At 38.5% G+C, this 18,298-nt stretch overlaps 2 protein-coding genes across 2 annotated transcripts; one reads left to right on the top strand and one right to left on the bottom strand.

The window, feature by feature from the left end:
• Positions 1-113: 113 nt before the first annotated feature.
• abhd14b (abhydrolase domain containing 14B) lies at positions 114-4,719 on the bottom strand. Its single transcript, XM_079218963.1, has 4 exons — positions 4,655-4,719; positions 3,490-3,704; positions 2,951-3,192; positions 114-1,607 (listed from the first exon to the last, which is right to left on the bottom strand). The coding sequence occupies exons 2-4, from the start codon at positions 3,701-3,703 to the stop codon at positions 1,428-1,430; spliced, it is 636 nt and encodes a 211-aa protein (XP_079075089.1). The 5' UTR covers position 3,704; positions 4,655-4,719; the 3' UTR covers positions 114-1,427.
• A 513-nt stretch (positions 4,720-5,232) lies between these two features.
• mst1 (macrophage stimulating 1) lies at positions 5,233-16,602 on the top strand (the record flags this gene model as incomplete). The annotated part of the gene is made up of 18 exons (XM_079218490.1): positions 5,233-5,281; positions 6,424-6,568; positions 7,224-7,339; positions 7,424-7,538; positions 8,365-8,501; positions 9,137-9,257; positions 9,374-9,492; positions 11,172-11,346; positions 12,537-12,667; positions 13,326-13,428; positions 13,916-14,052; positions 14,185-14,217; positions 14,317-14,431; positions 14,525-14,602; positions 14,857-15,003; positions 15,137-15,247; positions 15,546-15,681; positions 16,441-16,602. 18 exons carry the CDS (start codon positions 5,233-5,235, stop codon positions 16,600-16,602), a joined length of 2,130 nt encoding a protein of 709 aa, XP_079074616.1.
• Between the last annotated feature and the right edge of the window lie 1,696 nt (positions 16,603-18,298).

Consider the following 18,298-nt stretch of genomic DNA (forward strand, 5'->3'; position numbering starts at 1 on the left):
CATGCCCAGATGGGAGATGTCAATCACCAGGCAGAAGTAAGCCAAGGACGTCACTTCCCAAGGTGATTTTTTGGTGAGCGGGTGGGAATGTCTGAGGCAAGCTCAGGGAGTGTGTCTCCACAGAGCAGCACGGTCCCGTCGAACAGCAGGTCATGGAGGAATCATGTCGTGACGTTTGTGTGTGCATCCCGACAGAAAAAAAGTCTTCTGAAGGGGCCACATGTCTGATTTCTGTGGTTTGACAAATTTACTTTTGCCAAAAAAAAAAGAAGAAAATATTGAGAATTGGACCAGCTTGGGGATGATGAGAGGGAGGGGGTCAGCTTTAGGACAGGACCCTGAAATTAAGTATGGGGTGGTTTTCATAAAGCCTCTTGCCCCCTCCCGACCCTCGCTGCATCTGTGTTGGTGCGTCTCTGTGGGAAAGATACGTGCGTATGTGATTCTGTAGTCTGTAGTCTGGTGCTATGTGACCATGTTTGACAAGTGTATTTAAAAGTAACATTTAGAGAAGAAGAAAAAAGTAAAATCAGTCGAATTTTAAGTGAAGTTAAAAAAAATATAGGAATACAGCACTGTTGATAAGTTTGAGATCTGAAGTCAACATGTTTTAAATTAATTTTTTGTTTTATTTTTATTTCTTGTACGCCTGTGAGTGTGAATGTTTGTGTGCTTGGAAGATTTAGCTCCTTCTTTTCTGGACACTGGTCCATGTCGCTCCATTCTTTTGTACAGATGAAGTTAAAAAAAAAAGAAAAAAAAGAAGAGGGCAAAATTTGTAAAATATTGTGTCTGTGACTCCTTGTAAAATATTTTCAAATTGTTTATTACAGAGAATCAGTTATTAAATAATGTTCATATTTTTCACTTCATTTCAGCGTGTGGTGTTTTGTCTTTTCATTGAGACGCAGGTGGAGAATCATTAATTTTTTCGATTACGTTGAAAATACAAAATCTATATATAAATATTTTATTGCAACTTTACTTTGAATTATAATACACAATAGATAGATTTCATGATATATTTAAAAAAAAAATAGAGATCTTGAAAAATACGCTTATTGGCTTTCTTAATTAAGGAGACGAGACAATTAACACGACAAGTCTTTATGCTAAGATAAGTTAGCTGGGTGTTAGCGGTAGCATCATATTTAGCATATAGATATATCAATCTTCTCATCTAACTCAGCAAAGTGAATAAGTGTATTTCTCAAAATATCTTGAAACGGTTTAGCCTCATTTCTCTTCTTCCACCTCTCAGTTGTATTACTAGTACTATTTAAAAAGTCAAAATCAGGTTGCGCAGGCTGACGAGTGTGGCCTAAATTTCTCAAGAATTAATAATGTGTATTTTTGTGCGGCTCCTCTGAATCCTTTATGTGTGACGTTTGTTGTTGAGTATCTCCACTGATGCACAGCAAGGAGCTTCACAGCGTATTTAGGAAGTCAGTGAGAGCTTTGTGCCAAGTGTCTGGGTCGTCCAGGTAACAAGGGTGACCCGCTCCTCTCATCAGCACCACGCTGTGATTGGCCAGATTGCTCAAGTTGTTCAGTGACCGCTCTCCGAGCTGAGTGTCCTGGTCGCCGTAAACGATTAGCGACGGCACCTGGAGGAGAGACGGGACACAAAAACAGGTAAGAGATCCTTTTGATGAATCATTTCCAGAATCCTTTCGCTCCTTTTTATTTAATCCGTTTGTTTTTTTTAGTTTGTCAAATCCGAAACTAAAGGGATTTTGTAGTTGTCCTCTATTTTACCTCAAGTAAAAAAAAAAAACATTCAAATAGGTCTCATAAAACGATAAGAGGCAAGCTTTTTATTTTTTATTTGGTGTGACTAATAAATAAAAGTGTATAATCAGGCAGACCTTAATATTAGTTTTTATCAGCTGCGGAGAAAGTATTGAGAGCATTTATTTCAATAAAGTCACACAATACTCAGATATAAATACACTCCATGACAAAGTAACAGTTCTGCATTAAAAGGTGCACTCCAAAGATTGAGTTATGCATTTACATAAAATTGGGGGACTTACAACAGCAGCTGAGTTAACCCCAATCAATCTGGCATTCAGTGATTGGTCAGCTGTGCAAGGTGAGCAAGGTGTGTTTTGTGTGTGAACAATTAAGTGCAACCCCTTGGATGTCTTCCAGGAGAAACTGCATTAAAATGTGTCATATTGTAACTATTGTTGCATCTCCCTTTTCTCTAGGGCAACATCATCTCACCTTCGAGAGTTGCCGTTTGTAGGAGATATTAAAACCTTCCTCTTTTGATGACATTCAACATCACATTCAAGGGGTTAAACAAATAAAGATGAGCGGTATACTATTACTTATTTTATAATTGCAATTATAATTACTGCTGCCTAAATGTGTAAAGATAATTGAAAGTTGTACAATGTCAAGATGGAGCTAATTTAAACAACTTCATATTTTACAAGCTTATATAATGTATGCAAAATCTCAACCTGCAAAGTAACTAGTAATTCTAGCTGTCAAGGTTACCGCTCACCACTTGCTTTTTATCTGCTTTATTTACTCTACTGTGTGTATTTAGTTATTTTATATCAACATCTCACTTTGTTATCATGTCACCGCTTTTCTGCTTCGCTATTTTCCCCAAATCACTGAACATCAAGCAGCCAACGCGCTGCTACAATGACTTGGAAGGGAACTACTTTTCAGTTGCAAACACGTCTTCTTCCTGGATAATCCGCCTTCACTTGGTTTGCCATTTGAGAAATGTTTTTTAAGTTGTTTGGAGCGGGATGAAAGCCAGTGTGAGAGTCACAGACGATCTGCTCCTCTCACAGTCAGTCGCATGTAAAAGGAAGAGAAGGTTGTGCTGGAAAATGGGGTTGACATTCACGGTTGCTCAAGTTATCCTTAAAAGAGGACATGAAGAGTGCACATGAGTATAAAGTAAAACCTTACACACAGACTGTACCTTTACACTCTGGTACTGCTCTGCTGTGAAGTGCTCGGTGCAGATGGGAGCTACAGGGATGTAGGCTCGTATCAGAGCCTGATGCTGGAGGAGGAAGGGCAGGGAGTACATCCCACTGAGGGACGGGCTGATCACCACCACCGAACTCAGGCTCAGCTGCTCACACACCTCTTTCAGGAAGCCTGCAGGGGCCAGCTGACCAACCGCTGCCGGGGCCTCGGCTGACTTAGACCGCCCGAGTCCTGAAGAAGAAGAAGAAGAAGAAGAAGAAGAAGAAGAAGAAGAAGAAGAAGAAGAAGAAGACTGCTTGAGGCGAAGGGAACAGGTTCATACCGGTGCTCTAAAAACAACAGCGAGTTGTTTATTGTAGCTTGGCCACTGATTTGGCGTGCTTACTGACACTGTCGGCAGTTGGTGCTGCACCCGTGAGTTTGACAAACAGCTCATGGAGTCAGTTAAGGAACCCATCGCGCCTGGTTGCCCCACTGCATCAGAGGCAGATCTCCATATGGGATGGCTTTCAGGGCCGCCAGACTCACCTGGCAGGTCAATGGCGACCGCACGGCATCCTGCTTTGGCCAGAGTCTCCAGAGTGCCGATGGTGAGCCAGTTTTCTGATGAGAAACGGATGCCGTGAAGGAGTAAAACGGACATCCTCACTTCCCCTTCAGTAGGTTCACTCTGTCTGTAGAACAGCGGCGCTTTGCAGCCCTCCACCTGCACACTGCCCTCTGTTATCTTAACAGCTGACATCCTGAACAGAGAAACAGACATTTAACTTCACACTGTTAATGGTACACACTATTATTATGTTGTGGTAAAGTAAAAGAATAAGCTATATACTCGAGAATACTAGTAAAATTAAAGATACTCATTATGCAGAATGGTCCTTTTCAAAATCATATTTTATTATTTAATTATAACTCTGGATACATAAATGAGTAACCAACACTTTAGTGCTGGTGTCGCTGGTAAAGGTGGGGCTGTTTTTAATTACTCTATATACTTTTGGGTATTTAAATCTATAACATTGCATCAAAATGAATGAGTTGATGTTTTGTAATAAGTATATTCTGTGTTCACAATTTGAATCGGCAAAGCAGTCAGATAAATGTAGTGGAGTAGTTGTATAAAACAGCATGGAATGGAATCACTTAAGTAAAGTATAAGTACCTCAACATTGGACAGTAGTTGAGTAAATGTACATGTTGTACATGGTTGTGATAATAAAAAAGATGCCTTCATTGGAGAAGTAGCATTGCTAACAAATACTGTATATTAATAAACACTTGAAATTGTCCTTACAACCACAATAAAGTGGGTAATAAACCTTTATTGAATGCTAAATATGGGCCTTTAATTAAGTGAAGTAGGTAGCATGAAATGGAAATACTTACAAGTACCTCAAGCACTTGACAACTAATGCATTAACATACAAGCAAAGTTTATATTGAAAGGTTTTGGGTGAGCAGCTGACATTAACACACAAACACCAGACCCTATTATCACTCCACAGCTTCTCCACAGAAACATGTGTTGCATCGGACGTTGTGTCCAGTTCAGACTAGAACGAAGAGTTCGTGGACAGCTGGCAAGTTAAACAGTCTGATCAAAGTCCAGATTAGATCATTTGATTTGTAATATCGAGCTTGCGCTCAGCTCTTCATCTAAAACACAATGGGAAAACAATCCGCCTTTTCTTACCTTACAGCCTCCAGAACTGAACCGACGATTAACCTGCAAAGTAATACAGGACAGTTTAGTCTGTAGTCAGCTGCTGCAGTTTCACGTTATTTCCCGGAACACAGGAAGAAAAGAAAAAAACACTCGAAGATTATTCTACTGACGTCTAGTGTTTGTAGAGAGAATTGCTTTTGTTCTGACAGCAATTAAAAAAAAGGATTTTCCTGTAGAATATTTTGTTTAATCGTCAGTTACAGTTACATTGCCGTCAGATTGGAATTAGTATCATGAAAAGAAGTCCATGAACAAGGACCGATGTGCCACTCGTCATTAATGATTAATGTGCAGTATTGATCGGCTGTGTTTTTGGGAATTACGGCCTCTGTTTGAGTAAGAGCTCAGTGTGAGTGGTTGTGTTTAAGTCAATGTTGTATATTTTCTGCTTGGATTTGTAACATCATGCTCGAGTTTTTTTGGGGGAGTTTTTTTCAGTGTCAGATCGACCTGTGATTGGATGTTTAATTCTCAATAAGGACTTCAGAGATCTCGGTCTGACTTCCATCTAGTGTTATAAAACTCTTTATCGTCCGCAGACCACAATGAAACTGTTGCTGCCCTTTATTCTCCTGACAGTCGGACTGGCTGCTGGTAAGAACGTTTTATGATCCTCAATGTTTTCAGTAATATCATATTAAATGTCTGTGTTTTTATGAAGAGTTTAAATGTTTATGAAGAAATGTGGAACAAAACAAACAAAACAAAAGAAGTCGTCTCATGTGTGTTGAATATTTTTGAGAGAACCATTATGTAATAAATCTGAACTCATGTCAGTGGTGGAGGAAGCATTACGATATTTTACTTTAGTTCAAAGTGTCAACCTCACTCTTTGCAAACATTCCACTAAGTAAAAGTCCTGCATGTTATTATCCTGCCTTGATGAGTAGTATCAGCAAACTGTATTCAAAGTATAGTTTCAAATGTAAAAGTACTCATCCTTTCCATTGTTTTAATATTACATATTATTGTATTATTATATGTATTAATATATGGTATTGATTTTATTGAAGGACCAATTCATCCTTCAGTTTATCAGATTTTACTTTTATTTTAGTTTTCACTGAAAAGGAAGAGCATGAAAAAATGTGGCAACTAACTTCAGCTGTCAGACAAATGTAGTGAAATAAAATAGAAGTATAAAGTAACCTAAAACAGAAATACTCAGTAAAGTACAAGTAACTCAAATTAGTTTTTTTAAGTAAAGCGCTTGAGTAAATATACACAGTTAAGGTTCACTACTGTAAATGACTCATAGGTATTTAATTGTCTGTGTTGTTATGAGGAGTCTACATTTCTAATGTTTTAGATATTAGAGTGAGGGCCTGTTTAGTAACTATTGCTGTGTGAGGGTTGGTAAACTAGTGTGTAAACTACAAAAACAATTCCCCAAAACACAATCAGTTATTTTCAATTTTATGTTTTTTGTGAATAGTATGATTATTCTGTTATACATTTTAGCACTGCATGAATGTGTAGTAGAGATAGAAGTAGTAGTATAGGTGTTGGTCGGTTATAGGAACCAGTTGCTGTTTAATGCTGTTTTCTGGTCTCTGGTCTTACACACCAGCAGCGTCTTGGTCCAAAGGTTATATGTATGCAGGCTCGTGCCCAAATGTTGCAGCTGGTACCAGTGAGCAGCTGCACTCCCGTTCAAGCCTGGACTCAGTAGATCGAGATACAGTCCTGCCAGATGCCTTTTTGTTTTGTTTTATTGTTCTGTTGTGCATGAACAGGCTACCGAAGTCCCCTGAATGACTTCCAGCGCTCAGAGGGCAGAGAGCTGGTTCCCACCGCCTGGAACTCAGCTCGAGTGTTGCTCTTGCCGGGTCTGAATCTGGAGGACTGTGCCACCCACTGCTCTCAGTCTCTGGACTGCAGGTATCCAGCCTCTACTTTAACACAGCAGGTCGCACGCATTAGTAGGCTACCATGTTCTTCCAGCAAGGCCATAATTAGAAAAAATATTGTTAGTTCTTCTATATGACTTAATTATGTAAGGCATTCATGTTAGACCTGTAATTTTAATGGCTCACTGTGAAGTGAATTAAAGGACACATCTGGTAATATTTTAGGTTTTTCTTATTGTCAATGAATTGAAAACCAATAATGAATTTATCATACTAACATGTGTCTGTGTAGCCAAAGCCTGATATAGTTTATTCATTGGGCCATATGGAGCTCTACTGCTGTCCAAAATCTATTAAAATAATCAATGTTGCATTACATGGCGGCGTGTAGGGTTTTCAATGGATGTTGGTATTTCTGACAGAAGTGATGGCCAAAACTGTGAAAATGGAAGCCTAGGTCTAATAAGCCAGAATTTTGTCCAGTCAAATTTAGGTTCACACATTGAAAACTCAACAGACTTTTGTATTTATTTATTACAATGTCTTATTGGTGATACATTTCTGAACATTAAGATGTATTGTTAATGTTAACAATAAGACAGATTGATGATTTTTGCTAAATTGTAAACCCTGTAATTTATATACCTTGTTGTAAGTGTGTATCCCTCAATATCCCTCATCACCAGAGCGTTCAACTACGAGACGCGTCCCACTGTTTCCTGTAGACATCTGCCCTGGGTGGGTGACGGGAGTAACGCAGAGGTGAAGAGGAACGTAAACTGTGACCTTTATGAGAAGAAAGGTAAGACTCAATGTGTGACGTTACAGAGATCAATGTGACGGATCAATGCTGGAGTTGTTTGATTGGTTTGTTTCTATTATGAAGTATATGTCAGAAAGTGCATCGTGGGTAAAGGAGAGGACTACCGAGGGAAAGTCTTCACCACAAGAAACAAGCTCACCTGCCAACAGTGGTGGTCCAAGTTTCCTCATGATCACAGGTGAGACATTCCTCTGATGGATCTCAGCAGAGGCTCCTGTCTTTGATGCAGTTTTACATCATGTTTAAAGTGACAGGACCTCTTTTTTTTAAGATGATTATCAAATAAACAGACAAGGCAAACAAGACATGTTGTACATACCCTCTAATTAGCATATCAATCTTGAGTTATGGCCAAAGACGTGTTTTATGAGGTCACGGTGATCTTGATCACCAAAATCGAATCAATTCAACCTTGATTCCAGGTGGATGTTGGTCCCAAATTTATACTTTGTGTTTCTGGAAACGATGGACAGACGGACAGGCATAAACATAACTGAAAGCAAAATAAAAAACCCAAAACAATCAGGAAGTGGAAGCTGGCTACAGCAAAGGACTCTCAGAGAAGATGCTTGCTGTCTGTTGATAGTAAACATGACAATTTAATTTAAAGCTCCACTAATCAATGTGTTTTTATATATTAACAGCTGAAGGTCACTTGAGGATCTTTCAGCCTCTTTTAGGGCATTGTTTGGGTTTTTAGGCCCAAATATTCTACTCTTATCTACCTTGTTTCCAACCGCAGGTGGCAGATGTTTTGGTATGTCATTGTGTGTTTTTAGCTTATGATGGAATTGTTCTGCTGCCAAAAAATGAATTGATATAGCTTTAAGTTCGTGATTGTTAACACCCTCAAATCAAAGCTGCAAGTCGTCGTTTAAACATGTGACATTTATTTCGAATCCAAAAAAGAAACAAATTTGACACTATAACATTTTTGACTGCACTGTATGCTCACTGAAGCAGTTTGTCCCTCACTGTGAAACCCTCCGACCTGTTCATCTCAGGTGGACTCCCACAGCTACCAACGGTCTGGAGTTGAACTACTGCAGGAATCCAGACGGGGATCGGATTGGTCCCTGGTGCTACACCACCGACGCGGAGCACCGTTATGAAAGCTGCAACATCCCCCAGTGCAAAGATGGTACAGCAAATACAGCCGATACATGTCCATACGTGCTGTATGAAAAGTGTGCTGGGAACTCTACATTTGTGGGTCTCAAGATTTAAAAAAATAGTTATAAATAATAATAATTTAATAATTTTAAAAAAATAAGAAGGGAAATAAAGACAACACTCTGAAAAAGTGCATTTTTTACTCAATCATTTGAGTTTTTAAAGTAAGATGAGGGAAATGTACTTTAGTTGTTTTGTAGAGCTTAGTTCCTAATTAATTACAGACAAACTGACACAAATCCATTCAAACCCAAGGAAATACTCACTTACTTCTTAACTCCCTTGCTGATTTATGTTTTCCTGTAATTTTCAGCGACACATAAAATCTAATTTCACATTGTTTGCATGTTCAGCTGACCTGCTGGCTGCTGCACACGGTCTAAAAGATGATTATTTTTGGTAAAAGTAGGTTGAAGTTGAAAAGTGCACCAATTGAACACCATTCTCCCATAATTAGTCTTTTCTAGGAACCTTCTGAACAAATAACAATTGAATCAGTTCCTTTAAAAGGAATTATTTGGATATTATGGAACCTGTAAAATACAATGTTTCTGGGTGGGTGATGATGTATATCTCTGTCACATTTCTGCCCTTTGTATTCAGAGGTATGTATCACATGTAATGGAGAGGACTACCGAGGGCAGGTTGACCACACTGTCAGTGGCAGAGAATGTCAGCGATGGGACCAGCAGTACCCTCACCAACACATCTACCAGCCTGAAAAGTACTCAGTATTCATCACTACTTTGACCAATTCGTCACATAACTTGATGTGTTCTAAACTGTTTCAGTCATTTGTTTTGTTATTGTGGAGAACATGAACATTTCTGTACTTTTCAGATACCCTGATAAGAGTTTAGATGACAACTATTGCCGTAACCCCGACGCCTCCCCGGTGCCCTGGTGTTACACCACAGACACTGAGATGGAGAGGGAGAACTGTGAGATCAGCAAGTGCAGTAAGAAGTGGCTTTTTTAATAGTAACTTGATTAGAAATGCTCATGATAAGATTAAAGATGGAACAATTAGTTGATTCATTGGATAGTCGGTGGAAAGAAAAATGATCTAATTCATCTTTTTTCTCTCAATAAAAGGCATTTATCACCATTTTGTGATACCAAATTATTAATTAATTAATTGAGAAAGTGAGATTAATAGATGATAATAATTCCCCAAAAAATATAACTCTAAAGTGTTCTCGGTTCTTCTGTTTTGTTGTTGCCATTAGTTTCCTCTCGCACAATCGAGGAGAGATGAACTAAATTGAGCTGATTCCTGCGATGTTAGGAGACACAGTTGAATTAGAGAGTCTCATTAAATCGCTGTAATTAAATTTAGAAAAATCCCTGTTTTGGTGTTTGTGCAAATTACTTCCCGAATTGTGTGACATTTCCCAATTGCCCCATGATTCACTTTGATTTGAGAGTAAATGTGGCTAACATTTGTCAAGAGATTCAAGCCCTGCATTGTCCCACAGGATCTTAGGTTAATTGAATGCAATGTTTTAAGCTTACAATTCAGTTATTAGTTTGTATACATCTTTGTATTTCTGTGAATCTTTGATGTGGTAAATTGTAGTTTATATTAGGTTTAGTGGGAGAGATAGCAGTGCAATTTATTTGACAAAACTTGTAAAAGGTATGTTGTACTTTTGCAACGTGGTTTATTTAAAATGAAATTATACATTCTAAATTAATACTTTTTAGACGTATTCTTTCCTCTGGTCTAATTTTTAAATATTCTGCAGTTGGGGATACGTTCAATACAATGAATGACATGCCCAGGCAGAATCAAATGCCAAACTTTTAACCTCAGAAGATGAATAAATAAATGAACCCAATCAGGGCATTGGTGTTTTCTCCAGAATTTCAACACAAGTTGTGCAAGATGACACTGGCAGCGTTGGCATTTCCATCGAGGACAGAGTTCACGGGCCCAAAACCTATAAGATAGCACCATCTTGTGGTGCAGGCAGCGTAGAGTCAAAAATAAAAACACGACTCCAAATCAATTCTCATTCCCATCATAGATTAACAAAACGATAATAGCAAACACCACATAGTTACATTTTTTATTTTGGTGTTTTTAGAAAAAGAGAAAGAATAAATATTTAAGTTCAACCTTTTTCTTTGATCCAGTGTATTTATTCAATGTTTTCAAAATCAGAAGATAATTTGTGGGAATCCTCATTTTAAGTCTGGCTTTAAAAATGAGCAGGAAAGGAAAAACTAAATCATTGATCTTTACATCAAGTTATTGACATTTCGGGAATCTAAGCAAAAGATATAAATTAAATTAAACTTTAAATCTTCTAAACGTTACAAAAGAAAATGAGATAGATTGTTATCCTGACTTCAAATTAAACGTACCGAGTGGGAATCAACATGACGTGATCATTGAAAAGAAGATGGTTAAATCATATATATATCATTAATAGTCATTCTGTCATCACATTGAGGGGACTGGGAAAAAATTTAAAATATATACTTTCTGTTTGGACTTTAATTACAGGAACAGACTTTAATAACATAACTCAAATCACAAAACAGTCTCATCCTTCTAACGTCACCTTTGTGCAGCCCACAACTGACCTTTATAACTAATTTATTTTCTCTCCAACTTGCTCTTTTCCTCCAGCTGAGGTGCGGGTGGAGAAACGCCAACGCTCCAGCTTCACAACTAACTGTTTCCGCGGCCGAGGGGAGGATTACCGCGGTAAAGTCAACGAGACAACATCAGGTATCCCCTGTCAGCAGTGGGATGCCCAACAGCCTCATGAGCATCCTTTCTACCCAAACACATACGAATGCAAGTAAGAACACGTTTAATTAACAAGTTAGAAAGATAATAGTACTTTGGGGTTCTTTTTCTGCACTTATTTAGTTAGTTTGAAAGTGCTCCATTTGCTTCACACATGAATATTAATGTCAAGATGCAATTACAGTGAAATGTATTGCTTATTTCTCGGCTGACAGTTGACAGTAGATGATAAATGGTCAGCGACTGCAGATTGAGAAGCCGGTACCACACTGAGTGGCAATGTGGATGTGAAGTGAATATTAAGCTTATTTGTAATGCGGTAATCGTTCATCATGCCTGAATTGATTACGAGCGTTTCAATCATCCAGTTTCAGTAGAAGTCACAAGAGGTGTTGGATTTTATTAGTATGTTATTTCAATGTAATTCTAGATCTCTAAATCAAAGGTTTTCAAAGTCTGGGACTGTGCTCAGACAAAGCTTGAAAAGTGCCGCCCCCTCACCACTTAGTTCAAATGATTATGTTACATGATCCCATTTGATCAACAATTGAACCAAAATCGCCTATAATGGCTGTTTCAGACTACACCAACTACAAAACAAAGTTCTTTCCTACGGCATTTATTAGTTTCGGACTCTGGGAAAACTTTCCCAAGAACTACTGTATGTCTGACATATCTCTTCTCTCATATATCTCAAACTAAATCACTCACATGTAGGCTACTCTACGTGATCTTATTTTAATAATTAATCATAGAGATTAATGTAATTGTTGTCTTCCTTTCAGTGAAAGAAACAGGACATTTTAAATCACTACAATGGTCAAATGTTAAAGCTTTCAATATCTTGCAGCAAGTCATGTTTATAATGCCTAAATGGCCCAGGACCAGACTATTTATAGGTGTTTGAGCTCACCAGAGATCAGCGTGTGTGTAATAGTAGCCAATCCAAATTCAGTCAGAACCCTCGGAGGCCCTTAAGTAGTTTTTGATCTAAATCTAAAGGTAGAGCCTACCAGTAAGCTGTTCTTGTGCCTGGGAAAATAGGCATTTTACCTTCATTTTGATTCTGTCTCTTGCTTTAGTTTAATGAAATATACTTTGTTTTATAGAGTTTATAATTGTGTTTGTTTGGTGTGTCTGATATTTAAGTGAGTATATGTATTAAGTGTGCTGTGTGTAGGTTGTTTATGACAGATTAAAACCTAAAACAATCCGTTTGACTGTGTGCAACTTCTCATCCAGGGGTTTGGAGGAGAACTACTGTCGTAACCCAGATGGGTCGGAGGCTCCCTGGTGCTTCACATCTGTGCCAGAGATGAGGACTGCTCTCTGCTTACAGATCAAACGCTGTGCAGACGACATAGAGGCTGAAGGTATGACTTTTTATTCAGAACTCACAACTGTCTTTATTTGTATGTTATTTGTATGTTTTAAGTACTGGGATTTATCAAATTGTATTCATTGTAAATTATATTCCTCTGTATTTTCCCAACATTAAAGCAACACAAAATGTTTATTTCTTTCCAATAAAATGCTCCCTTTTCAATACACAAAGAGGTTTTCACTGCTCCAGCCTTAGTGTTTAGCTTTGGATAGCTAATGCTATCTGATGTTAGCTTATTTCTTCCTGAATTATAATTTGCATTTACTATTATCATGTTATTGTCACTCGTGGCTCCTGAAGAGTTTCCCTTTGAGGTCTAAATGCGATTTGGAAGAAAAGATGTCTGGTGGAGAAATACATAATCCTTTATCTATTTATTTATTTACATATTGTATTGTACATGACCAGTGTGAATAATGCCCACCAAGTTTTATAATGTATCCCTCAGTTTTACTAAAAGCCCAAGATTCCCCCAAACATATGTAGAATATAACCTCAATGGTAGCCATGATCCTGCATGAGAATGAGGGAGTTTCACTATTGTAGCCCATTTTTTTTCTTCTTTCTTTTCTTTTTTCTTTTTTTTTTTACATTTCCACTGTGTGCAATAATTCATCAAGGAAACTTCCATATAATTATTTCTTCAGATTGCTATCACGAAAATGGGAAAAACTACAGAGGAATAGTCCGCAAAACTCGTAAGGGGATCACCTGCCAGAAATGGAACGTCAACACACCTCACCGGACCAGGTACGACGACCATTTAAGTGTTACGTTATCCAAGAGGAAAACATCTATAACACTAAACAAATAATGGAATGGGCTTATTGCCTTTTGTGACCAAAATCCCAAATGCATAATACTTTAAAGCGTGTGTTGAGTATATTTTGTATTCACCCAAGAAAACTGACCAAATTAGGTACAATTTAACAGTCCACATGCATGCACCCTAAAAACCTTTAATTTCCAATCTGCTGTACAGGACAGTATTCTCCCACAATTCAATGCACGGAAATGAGGAAGCACCTCACAGCTGGAAAAATCTAAACTAATTATTGATGGTGGTAAAACAGCTGCAGGAAAACTCTTTTTGTTAACTCGTTATCAGCAGTGGCTTTTTACATCAGCTATAACAGTTAAATATGTTGATTACTTTTATAGAGACTACAAAGTTCCATCAGGACTAGTATAATGTACACAGTTATATATAAAGTAGTAAATCAATATGATTTTCTAGGATAAACACGAGGACACATCCTGAGGGCAACCTGACAGAGAACTACTGTCGTAACCCAGATGGGGACCAGCACGGACCCTGGTGCTACACCACCGACCCAAAAACTGAGTTTGACTACTGCGCCATCAAACAGTGTGGTACAAAACTCCACTTTTGTAGTCTATTTCAACATCCTCCGAGTAGCCTGATGCATTGTGTGGTGACAACTCAAACTGAGCTTCTGTCTTCCGACTTTAAGGATTCATCTGTTTCTTGTTGTTTTTAAACAGCTGGAGAGAAAGTGTCCCTGACTGAACCAGTAGGTTAGTTTCTGAATGAATTTGAAGCAATATTTTTGCAACAAGCCTTCTTGTGTGTGTTTTTTTCTCTCACAATAATACGTCGCTCTTTTGTGAACACAGAGAAAGTGGAGTTCAGTGAGTGTGGGAAGAGAGAGGACCGCGTCCAGAGGACGAGGATGCGCATCGTGGGTGGGATTCCTGGGAACTCGCCGTGGACAGTAAGCCTCAGAGACAGGTGAGTCTGCAAGCTGACGGTGTTTCAGCCGGCCATGGGCACCTAAAATACACTCAGCTGTGCCTCATGTGGCCTCTGATCTCTTGTGTGCAGGAAAGGAAACCATTTCTGTGGGGGATCACTGGTTAACCCCAGATGGGTGATCAGCACCAAGCAGTGTTTCTCCTCCTGGTAAAGCTTGTTTATGTTTTTGGAGTACAGCAAGGTGTTAGAATTGTCATTGTGAACATATTAGCATTTAGCTCAAAGCCCTGCTGTGCCTAACTGCAGCCTCACAGAGCTGCTAGCATGACTGCAGACTCTTGTTTGAAAATGTCTCTTGCACAGCCTTTATGGAAGAGCTTTGTTAAGATTGAGTCCCGCTTATAGACTTAAAAGCATTAAATAAAAAGTGTTGCATTTGACTTGTCTGCATTTGTACACAGTTACGTGGACTTGCCCGGATACTCGGCCATGATGGGGACACTGTATCGTGATCCTCAAGAAGGAGAGCCTGACATGCAAACTATCCCCCTGACCAAGATTGTCTGCGGACCCTCAGAGTCTCAGCTGGTCATGCTTCAACTGGAATAGTGTGTACTTTCAAGTGCCCCCCAACACACACACACACACACACACACACACACACACACACACACACACACACACACACACACACACAAACACACAAAATAATTTTCCTCTGCCTCTCTTTCCTTTCTGTAGCCCGGCTCAATTTAATGAGCGTATCTCTCAGATCTGCCTCCCTCCTGAGCGCTACATTGTAGCTGAGGGGACGACTTGTGAGATCGCAGGATGGGGTGAGACTAGAGGCAAGTATAATCCTTTAGAAATGATAACTTGACACTGAGTACATGCGGTGCTTCATGCAACTACAATATGCTTCAATTGCAGTAAATGATAATAGATTACTTCCTGAGAACAATCATCTTGTTTCTGCCCTTGAAGTAATGTTTCATTTAAATGAGAGAACTATTCAGACCATTGAGCAACAGATGGTTTTGCTATTTCCAGAACCATTTAACATCTGTCCACCTTCCTTTTCTATTTTCTCTATGTCCCTATACATATTGCCTGCTAACTCATTCCTCCTTCTCGCTGGTTTTCAAGGGACTGGAGATGAGACTGTCCTTAATGTGGCCTACATACCAGTTCTCAGTAACAAAGAATGCAACAAATACTTTAGAGGTCGTGTTCGAGAGAATGAGATGTGCACCAGCTCTTTCCAGGGCGGGGTGGGCGCCTGTGAGGTAGGTGTCCATGAAAAGTGTGCACAGCATTAAAGCTTTAGTGTCCATTTTAGATTAGTTTTCTTTTACCCTGGAGCAGCAGCAGTTACCTAATTCACCATTTCTTTTCTTTAATTTGTTTAACAACATTTTATTGGTGGAAGTGGGACAGGTATAACATTTACATATATTTACATATCGCCTGATTTTACTTCACTTTAACTATAAACACCAAAACTCAAGAAGCTGTAGAGGAAGAACAAAAAAGACAAGGAAGAAAGGGTGAAATAAACCAATAAATAGATAAACAAACCAAAAGCAAACAAGAAGCTAGAGCCAGTAGCCAGTTAGCTTAGCTTCGTTGGCACAGCTAGCTGGGTTTTGTCTAGAGGATACACAATCTAACACCTGTACGGCTAACTAAATAACACATTATATCTTGTTTTTTTGTTTTTGTTTTTTTCTTCTCATATAACTAAGCGAAGATGCAAGTTCCCCAAAATGTCGAAACTATTCCTTTCAATTAACAAGTCCGTTATTTGGTGAGAATTAATACTTCAAATACTGACGGTGAAGAAAATCTTTTGATGATGAAAATCACTTGAAGTAAAGAGCATACAGCTATTTATATGTTCCTATAAATTAAACACACTCACCATTTGGATAATGGAGGAGGGCTGGACAAGATGTGACTGCAAGATGTTTCCGACCTCAGCAATGACAGTCAGTCATAACAGAGACAAATAATGAGTCCAGAGTGTTGTTCCTGTGTGTCTGCAGAGAGACTATGGCGGCCCTCTGGCGTGTCAGAACAGGGACTGCTGGGTACTTGAGGGTGTGATCATTCCCATGAGGCGCTGTGGACATCCGGGACAGCCCAACATCTTCATCCGTGTCTCCGTCTACGTTGACTGGATCAAGAAGGTCATGGAGATGACTTAGAACCAGAGACTGACATCCAACAGGAACTGATCAAATCTGCTCAACCCTCAAGACCAGTTTTTTACTTCACCATATACATTTTTTCTTTCTCAGAAGTCTCTTTAAAACATTAAAAAATGTGAATAATACAGATGTATAGTCAGATTTTATTAGTTGAAATATTAAGTTAAAACATTACTACATCATGAAATATAATCATTCATTCATGGAGAAAATGCAAAGACAGCACATAAATGTCTTTCAGTATATGATCTGCTTTAAATTAATTCAATTTCTATGCACATTTCGATTTAGTGAATCTTCACAGTCAAACTAACTGACTTCAGATGCATCAGCCGGGGCATTTAAACAATAAGCTGAAAACGTCTATATTTCCAAAACATGATCAAGTATGCTGATATGCAAAACAATACAGAGAAGATTTATCATATAAATGTAAATATTTAGCAAATTCAGCAAATTCCCCATTTAGCATTTATAAGCAATGCATATACATTTAAACTATAATGTAGTTGTTAGCAGATCGAAATACATGTAATTGTTAATTCATTTAATGATGATAACTTATGTCATATATTTTATATTATTATATTGTGTCTTTGCTATTTAGTCATTCGTTTATACACCAGCCTCCACTGGCTGCGTGCCCACAGGAGGAGTTATTTTCATTGACAAATATATTAATACTACATTTTAGTGCGTTACAAACCATTTATCAAATGTTTATATACTGCTTGGAAATGCTAAACATTGGGAGTACAAGTAAAGTGTTAGAAATGCAGTATTATTTATTCTGTAAGAAATAAAAGGGATGCAGAGATAATATCTAATTGTAGCCCCACAGGTTCAGATGAGAATAACTGAAAATAAGTAACTGCCAATAACAGGGGAGGAGGTGTGGCTGGTGTACACATTTGAAGTTCCTAACATCCCCTGGAAATGCACCCTTTACCACAAAACTGTACGCCTCCCCCTCCTCTCCCTGGCATTGAATGGAGCTCCAAAATACCTTCTTTGCCCCCAGCCTCTAAAGAAATCCCTCCTCTGCCTGTCTTTTGATGCCTGCCCCCACCTCTAAAGACATGCCTTTGTGCCTTATGCAGAACTGTATGCGCTGCACATTCTTTCTAGTTCTATAGGAGGATTTTTGTAACCCGGTCCTGATGAGCCCACGGAATTCAGCTTAAATAAACCTCAAGATCAGAGTCTGACCGAATCTCAGACACACCAGCATGCAGAGGGCCACTGAACTCACACATATACACACACAATTCTCTCTCATGCAAACTCTCTCCCCCTTTTGCCTTATCCCCCATTCTATCTATCTGTTTTCTGTTGCTTAGAAATGTTAAATTGTTTACTTTTGTCTCGAAAATCTGAAAATACTGATATTTCATCTTTAGCAGAACTAGGATTTATGTGTATGATGTTCCCTTTAACTAATGATGCCTCCTGCTGCACACAGCGTTGAAATGACAGATTGACAGTTTCAATTTCAGCGTCATTCTGTTCAGTTTCATTTAGTAATATTAATAGTGGATGACTCGTCAAATTCAAATATAAAAACAGTTCTCCACCAACTGTTAAACCTTCTGGGAAACCTGAATACATTCATAATAAATGCTTCCACAGAAATATGCCAAGAGTTATTTTTTGTTATGCATTTTAGGTGTGCAGGTTGAATGAGATAAACATT

This window comes from Taurulus bubalis (assembly GCF_910589615.1).
Source record: "Taurulus bubalis genome assembly, chromosome: 5".
Classification (NCBI taxonomy): Eukaryota; Metazoa; Chordata; class Actinopteri; order Perciformes; family Cottidae; genus Taurulus; species Taurulus bubalis.